At 37.5% G+C, this 10,041-nt stretch overlaps 1 protein-coding gene across 1 annotated transcript; it reads right to left on the minus strand.

Moving 5' to 3' along the window:
- Positions 1-3,518: 3,518 nt before the first annotated feature.
- Positions 3,519-9,744, minus strand: LOC135219798 (uncharacterized). Its single transcript, XM_064256872.1, has 4 exons — positions 9,236-9,744; positions 7,298-7,417; positions 5,882-6,003; positions 3,519-5,075 (listed from the first exon to the last, which is right to left on the minus strand). The coding sequence occupies exons 1-4, from the start codon at positions 9,627-9,629 to the stop codon at positions 3,960-3,962; spliced, it is 1,752 nt and encodes a 583-aa protein (XP_064112942.1). The 5' UTR covers positions 9,630-9,744; the 3' UTR covers positions 3,519-3,959.
- Positions 9,745-10,041: the final 297 nt, after the last annotated feature.

Below are 10,041 nucleotides of genomic sequence, written 5' to 3' on the forward strand. Positions count from 1 at the left end.
TCCTGATCAGTAAATGTACTTGGATTTCCTCAAACTTTGTGCGTGACAGTGAATCATTTGCAAAATAACAACTACCCGTTTGTCTGTCTATATGCCAATTGGCATATTCATTTCGTATCACTGCTGCAAAACGGGTTTGATTAACAAAGCAGATTTACAATTTACTCACTTTCCTGATGCTCACATAATTTCAACTTCATGGAAATGGCACCAACTCCCAGAAAGGTACATAAAAATACATTCAGTGCATCTTAACCTACCTGTTAGATGCACTTCGTGGAAGTACAGAATATGTTAAAAATCCATCTTTAATGTCCTTCAGTTTAGAAGGTTCTCGTCAATTTAATCTTGAATTACTGTTCCAAAACTCCACAAAAAGTTATCAACGTTGTTGTAAGTTCCATTGTACCCATTAGGCCGGTCAATTCAGGCTTAAAAAGGGGCCAACCCGAAAATAAATACTATAAAGCTGGAAATGGTTTTCAAGTATTCTTTAATACTTATATTTTATCAGAAAAAAAACCCACCAGCTAAGTCCTTGAGCATTTTTCACAATGTGCTCCTAAAGTCACTCCCCATTAAGCTGAATTCATATGAGATAGTGTGAATGAAACCTGTTAAAATCCTCATTATAAAGGATAATGGAATTCATTAATAGGTGGGTATGCCTTTGTTACACCAACAAAACTATGGAGAAGCATTACATAAAATTATTGTCAATAGTTTTCCATCTCAGGGTTAATAAACGGGAGATATATCTTTTAGTACTTCATTACTAGAGAACACTTATTTTGCAGCACAGTTTCAATGCCAGAGCTATCCATCGAGGAGCCAATGCTGCCAACAAAAGACATCAATGTGTGGAAACCTCCAAAATGTATCGCAATATTCAAGGACTTCTCTATTGCAATTTCAGTTGCCTTAAGCCACAATGGCTGATCAAATGTTATAGATGGTGTTGTAACATTGAGTGTTTTACACTTATCAATCACAAAAAGCAGAGTAGAGTAGATGCATGTGTAGTTTGTCGGATTCAAGTTAATAGTGGGCAGCCATGTTATTGTTGCTTTTTCTTCCCTTCTTGAATCAGGTTTTGCATATAACTAGACCAGTTAGGTCTATGGTTATCTTTTGTTGAATTTAAACTTGCAGCATGCCACAAAATTTCTGCATTCAGTGTTTCAGGTAAAACATATGGGTATAAAAGTTCTATCGAAGGTTTGAATAAAATGCTGTCAAATTTTCTGCTCTGTGGGAATATGGCAATATGGACATCTGTTGCCTTGAGTATTAATTCCTTTACCCTCGGTAACTTATAAAGCCTTTTAATTCGTATCTCCTTGGTTACACTCTGACTACTCCCGACTGTTGAAGAAATGATGCCCACGTCATGAAAGCTTCCTCGGCCATCTAAAGTAGCAATATTGTGGTCAACGTTGTCTGCGATGAATTGTGTGAAGCTTTTTTCTGTTGATGTTTACTTGATGATATCATTCAACGATTGTGAGGTAAGAGAAGCTTGCTTGAAACGAGTGACTTCACAATAGGAAACAGAAAATCCTACCTTGAACAATTCATCATTGAGCCACTTTCATCCATAAATGTGATCTACCTCAACACCCAGGGCAAATAAGATAGGTGGTATCATAGAAGCTAACTTGACAATACATTGTCCTATACATTCTTGCTTAAGTGTGAACTTGGTAAAGCTAGCCATGAAAATTCTAAGGCTATCAGGAATCCATGGACTATTTATTTCTTCTGTAGTTGGATATGACGATAAGTCATACTGTTTTTCCCGAATTTCTGCTCTGATTAAGTTTGCAGCAGCTTCAATGATCCTTCTACTTTCCTCTTGTATGTCATCTTCTCTCTCTCGGAATTTCTTATTCATAATGAAGCTGGCCATATCAAAGAAATATATTAGTGTTTCTCTTCCAGGTTGTTCAGAAAAGGATGTGGCCTCCATAATGGTCTTTTTAGATACCTAGAATCATATGCTTCATCATTATCTGAAAATTCTATAACCTTTTCTCTGAACACTGGTATTGAGTGGATGGAAGTTTCAGCTTCTAACCATTCACAAGATTTGTTAAAACTGTTCTTCATTCCTTCATTACTTCGCCGACCTCTTAAACATTTTTGCTTATCAGGGAAGAGATTTTGAATCGTTTCAAATAGAAGCCGACAATTTCTATGATATCGAGCTTCTGCAGTAATAAAATCAATGCAATCAAGTGCTCTGGCATGCACTTCTAAAGCCCATTCATCATGCTCGTCAGTTTCAAGTCTAAATTTGTAAGCTTCCAAGATTTTCTCGCGAAGTTGAATTGTCGAAACAAGATGCCAATCCCGTCTCGATGGATTCTTTTTATCTATCTTGAAGGTTGAATTACATAAAAAAACATTTAATTTTCCAGTCAAACAAACTTGTTGACCTTGTCTTTCTTCTTTGAGCCTTTTCTGATTCTGTTGAAATTCTGCGTTTATTGTTGAACCATTTCCTACAGTGATCGTGAACCAAAACATCAAGCCCTTCATTTTTACTGGTGAGCAGTTGCTGGTAGATTGTCTCTTCATTTCTCTGTTGGTTATATTCATTAAGACTAAGTAGTCCTTTTTCTTTTACTTGAACAATAGGAACAAATGACTTCTTACAAATTATGCACATCATACCTGGAAAAAAAGGTATCTATAACATTTGTATGGAAAATGTCGAAAAATAAATCTGTATGATGCTCTAAACAAAAGTTGGTTTACTGAATTTATATTGGTCAGTCATATTTTAGGCAAACAACTCCATCTCGCAATTCTGGGAAATATATATATATATATATGTGTGTGCTGAATAGCACCCAAAGCTTCAAGATGGAAATTGCTATCCTCTTAAGAAACATTTCAAAATTCGACATTGTCATTCCCTGGTATAATATATGATTACCCAAGGCCTTTGCAGTTTCAATATAATTATATAGGGGTAATATAAGATTAACTCTATACTATCAAGTAACGCAAAGAGACCATCTAATCCTTAAAAAAAATAAGATATTTGTTATATTATACTTTTTGGGCCCCGTACAAGAAAAAGACCCATAAATTGCAAAATCTAATGGAATTTTTAATCTATTGGTCTAAAAAGTCCTTTACTTGAAAATAAACTGTTATATCTAAAAAATAAACAATGCTGAAGTTACCATTCAATCAAAATCTTTGCATTTCGAGCAGCTTTTTAAGTATAAAGACGTTAACTTCAGGATCAAATTTTGTAAAACGTTCAAGGAGTTGGCCGGTGGGTTTTTTTTTCTGGAAATATGTACATATGAAAGAACACTTTAAAATTGATTCCAGCTTTATAGTAATTCGTTTCGGGTTCGACCCTCTATTGACGAGCCTACATGTAGTATCACTACTGACTACACTGCATGTGATTTATCAGTGAAAATAAAAATGAAATACTATACCATGACCTGTGCGGTTGGGAATGTTAATAAGACAAAACTTTAGTACAGTAATAGATTTATTATCAATGTACATAGCATGACTGGGTATTAATAATCTATGATTCAGTATAAAGCTAAGATACATACTCCAATCTATGTACACAATATATAAATTTAGTAATAACTAAATGGCCTTTACCCAGAAAATCAAATAAAATATAAGCAAGCTAAAGTCTGAATAAAGGCCAAGCCAGGTACAATGTTAATATATATATAATCTTGTAATATCATAACCAGACTGGTTATGAGTCACTTTATTTACAAAAGGGAAATAAAAATTTATTTCTATAAACCACAAAATATATAACAATTTTAATTTGTAATAAAGCATCAAAGCATTCTCAGTTTACTGCAAACAGCAGACGACTAGCAAGTAGAAACAGCAAATACAACCCAAGAGTTGAAAAGCTCACAAAATATGCCATTTTCCTTTAAAAAGATCCACCCAAAGCAGACATTTTACAAAGATGTGTACCGTGAATTGGAAAGGTTGAGTGGCTGGGCACCATCTTCTGTTACCTCTGCTAGCTGAATCAAAGCCATTGCACCCATCCATTTTTCTTTAGTGTCTCCCACTTGCACTTGTACAGCTGAAGGGTTAGCAGGTACTGTGGATGAAGCTTTAACGACAACAGATGGTCTTGCTTGAGGTTCAAATTCATTACTAGATTTGGTATTCTCCAATTCACCTTGCTCCAGACGAGCTTCACGCAACCATCTCTTCTTTGGCTGACGCATTCGCCAGGTTTCTTCAGATTGGACAGAATTCTCGGGTGGCCTGGGAGAAGTCTCGTCTGACGAGGGATGGTCATAGCTTTCGTGGGGGTACTCGGATGACACCGGAAGTGAAAGGACAACTGGTGACAGCTTATCTTGATGATAACAGTCAGAATTAGATTTCTCATCAACGTACTCCTGAGGAATGTACTCTGTGCGGACAGAAGGACCTCTTGGTGAATTCCAGGCATTTGCTACTGAAACATGGTCACCTTCTAAAAGCTGATCTGGAGGAATCTCACTGTAAGTTATTTGCATATCTCTTGGGATTCCTAAGCCTAGGACAACTTCTGGTTCAACCGGCGAGAGAGGTGGAGGACGTGTAGCTACCATGCTACTAGCCTGGGAATACAAGGCTTCTTCTGTTTCTGCCAATGGCTTTATGCCTTCCATGTCGAAACCACGATAGTTTATGGACTTCAAAGGTGACTGAATATTCTCAGTGTTCCTCAGCACGCGGTTATGAAGAGGGGAAACGGGTATTTGACGAACGGGACGCTGGTATTCGCTATACTTGTTCTCATTTCCAACGTAACTGTTGTTGTTGTTAGGCATGTATGCATTTTCATCATGATTTCCAGGCCCAACCACCTGATGCATTATAGAGTTCTCCATTAATGGGCCAAGTCCACGCCGAGACTTTGTACGTTTTATGGGTGGAGGAGACATAATGTCTGAATCAGAAGAGGGTGTACGTGGAGTCTCAGGAGTGCCATCTAATTCTCTTTTGGTGCTTCTAACTTTGGCTGGAGTACGTTCCATTCGTTCATTACGGTACTTCTCCAGCCAACGCATCACCTGTTAAGAAAAAATTCACTATAAGTTTTACAGATCATATGAGACAAAACTTCATCAAAACCTGCTCATCTTTAAAGTCATACAACATCCCTAGCTGTTTTTGCTAATATTTAGATATATTCACAGGTGTTTACGTCATAGCAACTTGACTGCAATGAAGTTTCACCTTTTTAAAGGAAATCCTTCAAGTAATCCCATTAAATGTGGGTCTCAACAACTACTTTAAATTGCCCTCACACAAACTCTAAAATGAAGGACCTCGAAGCATTCAAAGGCCGAATCATAAACTTTCCTAATTTTCAACAAATTTTTCCATCACATGCTGGAGGCAAATTTTTCAGTCATACATAATAAAAACAACAACAACAGCTGCAGCAGCAAATCAAACTGATATAACAAACAAGGAATTCAACTGAAGTATTCACATAAAATAATTCTACTGCGGCAAAACCAATATCATTTGCAGCTTGCAGTCACACAAAATGAATGAAATAGCAAGAAAGGCTTTGGCAGGAAAATTCAAGGGGAACCAGAATTTACCACATGGACTGAGCTCCATTCTGCAGGCTTTAAAATCTCATACGGCTCAAACATTTTTTTACCTTTATCAAAAAAATGTAATCGTGCAGTCATTATCCTATATCTCAATATCCTGGCTGTGACCGGGATATTAAGATATCTAACAGAATTCTCAGATCATGGTAAAAAGTTGGGTGGTTACCATACAACCCGATGGATTTTACTGCAAATGCAAGCGTAACATAAACTAACATTCGTCCATTTCAGCATAGTGCATGCATAATTACCTCTTCGGTGCATTCTGCTGGCGACAACTGCGGATTGATGTTTGGGTCCGCCGTTCGTTGCAACGTTGCAAAGGGGTGCTCGGCACAGTGACGATTTGCATGGGTGAAACGCGAAGTACAACCTGATGGAATAAAATGGGCGTTCGTAACTGTTTTCGCAATCTGTAATACTATACAGTTCTTAATAGTAAAAAAAAAAAAAAAAAAAAAAAAAAAAAAAAAAAAAAAAAAAAAAAAAAAAACAAAGCACAATTGAAAATTTATGTAATTCGAAATATATGATGGTGAGAGCTGAATAAATAATGGGCAAATGCTGAATACAGAAGACAAAGTAACACAACGGGCCTATTGTAAGACCAACATTGAGTGGCAAGACGGAGATAAAGTAGATTAATCCAGTACTGTCAAGGGTACAAAAATCATGATATATAAATTATATTAAATTAGGATTTGGAAACAACTGTTATACAGATTTGTCCAAGTCGTCGCCATTTTTCAACCAACAAGTCCCTCAATTAATTATTATTACCAAATTAGAAAATAGCTCACATTCGTCGTAAAGGTGGCATGGATTTTGAACGGCTTTGCCATTTAAATGTACTGTATGGGCAATGACCTTGACCTAACCGTACAAGGAAGAGTCTATTTAAACTACGTTTAAACGCCCAGGCAAGGGAAATCAATCGTCTACCATGTCTTTCAACATTTACAGTTCAGTGTTGAGGGATCGTGTGACTATTGCAGCAGAGGTAAATATAATAATATAATATTTGCCTTACACATGAAGTCTGAAATTCTTATTGTATAGCTGTAAACATTACAGCCACTATTTTATATATATACACATACAAGTGTATGTATATACACTTGTATGTGTATATATATAAAATAATGAACAGGCAGACGAATGAAATGAATAAGTCCCGGCCGTTATATTATCTGACTCAAATGGCCAAGCATCTAAAACTGAATGTCGTATACCAAGGGCATGGATTAATAAGATTAACTCGTCCAGCACGGCTAAGCTGGCATGAAAAAATCTCCTTATACAGCAGAATTAAATAATATATATATATACATACATACACACACACACACACCACGGCCGGGATTGGTCTAATCATTTACTGTTGGATGTACTGGACAGAGGGATCGCCTAAGATAAACAAATAGTCTCCGACAGTGTATTAATCAGTTTTAGTTCCGCCCTGCCACCCGATTTTGGTTCTACAGTAACTGATTAAGCATACTTAACATGTGCACAAAATGAATTTGACCGTAGCAGAACAAATTATGGAACTCTTGATTTTAAAATATAAGTAAATAAATAGGCCAAAATGTATATGTAGCTATAAGCAACACAAACAGTTTGGGTTCGAGCATACATCTAAAAACAGCATTAACAATAAATTTTACCTGTAGCAGAACAAATAAAAGGTTTCTCCCCAGTATGAAGACGCTGGTGGGTCTTCAACTGACCACTCTGTGTAAAGGCTTTGGTGCATCCTGGATAATCACATTGGTATGGACGTTCACCTGAAATATAAGCGTTATCTATTAATCGACGTAACACTTGGGCAACAAATGCCTTGATTAAACTCAAACGAACAAAAATTTTACTCCAAAACTTAACACGAACACACTCGAGTGTACACACACACACATATACATACATACATACACACACACACAAACGCTTGTGAATTACTTCAAATATGCCAAAAATTTCTTTTAAAATCCAATTCATTATGCCTATGGAAAAACGTAAACCCAAGTGGTGGCTTAATTAATTATATATACACACACACATTATATATATATATGTGTGTGTATATGTAGGCTATATATATGAACCTACAACGCAGTCCACTATGCGTACATTTTGTTCGACAGAGAGCGCATGGGACCACATGGCATGAACGCGACGTATGAAGCGACAAGAAAACTACACCCTTCCTCCCAACCCATGACTGAACAAAGGTACCCCCGTACCCACAACAACAGACCGGTGGTGAGTCATGGCCCCGGGGAGACCAAACACAAGACTGTTTTTCTCGCGCGCATTCCTGGGCCCTTTTAATTTACGACACGCAAATGTTTTCAGTTAAAATTGCACTAAAAACAAAAGTAGATTATGGAACAAATGCTGCAATGCTGTTGAATTATTCATATCATATAATGTCAAACAGTTTATTCCGTAAAGAATGAGAAGAAACGGGGCGCTATTGATGTTTTGGCGCGCATCCCGTGACCCTTTACGCGCCAACTTCCATTTAACAGTTTACGGAATGAGTGGACATTTAAATGATTTAAAGTGATGCTGCCTGGCGGCAAGAGTAAACAATTTTAAAAGGATGTTAATTTAAATTAAAATCTTGGGATAATACTTGAAATAAATGGGCATCTGTTCATCTTAACGGGGCCGGAAGGCAAATCAAACCGACAGTTGAAAGATGCATTTGAAATCCACTTGTGCGACAAAGGGCATAACCCCACTACGCATTTTTCGAAGCCCCACCCATTCACAGATGGTTCAAATAAAATCCTATTTCAGCAACTACTTGATTCAAGCGTATAAACACGACTAACACCTCATTATTTACCTACGTTCGTTACGAAAACCTAGCCTACTTCTACGAATACAGAAATAGTAGTATAGTACACTACACGGTCTGATCTACGGCCTTCGAATCTCCTACAAGAGACCATGATGCTCAACACTACCTACATTGACAGTTTCATATAACTACCTGAAAGGTTAAATTACGAAGTAACACGTTCAAGGATTAAGCTCGTGGCCTTGACAATCCGAAGAGAAGTGGATATGATGCACGACCTGTCTTAATTACCGCCATGCTTCATTGAAACAAACAAACTATAAAACAAATTGGGCCTATTATTAGATATTTTGCGTTGATAGCTCCCGCCATGTGGAAACGCAACACCACACACAGTGGGGTAGTATTGTTAGGTAGTGATAGATTACTATTGCGCAACCAACGGCGGTAACAGCCTTGCACCTTAACATCTACAATAACGATAACAAAAGCCAGCCTAGAGGATGAACCAACTCACTAGGTTGAGAAAATGCCATAATACATAAACTCGGGTTACTTAAAATACGTTAAGATCGTTGGGCTAACTCCCGGACTTTCACGTAACGACTCCCGCCAAAACTTATCTCTCTTTATAATGACCTACTTAGGAAAAAATCATTAAACTTTATCTTTCTTCGCAAGTTTCTATCATTCACTTTCATGTTAATATCAAAATTGGCCAAACTTGCTTTGAATAAGACGTAAGTGCAGGTGTAGCGTTTAAAAATGGCGATTTAAATGTCCCAGTGTTCCCTACCTGTGTGCGTCCTGAGATGAGCTTGCAGGGACTTTTCTCGAGGAAACACTCTGTTGCATATTGGACACTTGATGCTGCTGGGTGACTGCGCTCCTTCGATGATCAACGTATTAATAGAATCAGCTCGAGGACGACCTCTTCTCGTCTCACAATTACGAGGGTCGGGGCTTTCATCACTGGGGTTACTCCCACTGCTGCCACAGGACGGGCTATTTAACTCCACTTTACACGCATTTTCACCCCAATTCCAAGGGTACAAAGAATTATCCTTCACAGGAGGACTTCCTGGAAATGACATCTTCGTCACAGAATCTTTTGGTTCCCTTTTGGGCGTCAAAAATTGCGAATTTTCACGACACTTCTCCGCCATGTCTTCACACACGCAATCCTCCATAATCAACTCTCATAGGCGCGCCATTGGCACATCCTTTTGCCGCCAAAATAAATCCAAAATTTCGCGGTAAAGCTTCGCGCCATTTTCTTCGTATTCTTATTGGTCGGTGTCTCGTACCCAAAACAAATCGAAAACTTGGCGCCCTCTATCTGGGAAGCTGATTGGTTAAACCATTCGCAATAGATGCGCGATAAATATTACATTTATCTGGCTGCCAGGATGTATCTAAAATAGAAATAGCAATGAAAAATAATTATTAATAAACTTTTTTATTCAAACCATAACATATAAGCAATGTCGCTCCTTTGCAAGGTAATTAGAAAATAATAAGTAATAGGGAAGTGGTTCCCGCCATGTAGATCCTGACGGGCTGTAGCTTCTTAACTTTTCAAATGTATTTATTTTGTTTTGT

Source organism: Macrobrachium nipponense, chromosome 1 (genome assembly GCF_015104395.2).
Source record: "Macrobrachium nipponense isolate FS-2020 chromosome 1, ASM1510439v2, whole genome shotgun sequence".
Lineage (NCBI taxonomy): Eukaryota > Metazoa > Arthropoda > Malacostraca > Decapoda > Palaemonidae > Macrobrachium > Macrobrachium nipponense.

Excerpts from the sequence above, each read along its gene's own strand:
- LOC135219798 (XM_064256872.1), bottom strand. The coding sequence starts at position 9,629 with ATGGAGGATTGCGTGTGTGAAGACATGGCGGAGAAGTGTCGTGAAAAT. Across the intron at positions 7,418-9,235 it reads TCATCTCAGGACGCACACAG|GTGAACGTCCATACCAATGT; the intron begins GTAGGGAACACT and ends CTTATATTTCAG. Across the intron at positions 6,004-7,297 it reads TTTTATTTGTTCTGCTACAG|GTTGTACTTCGCGTTTCACC; the intron begins GTAAAATTTATT and ends TTATTCCATCAG.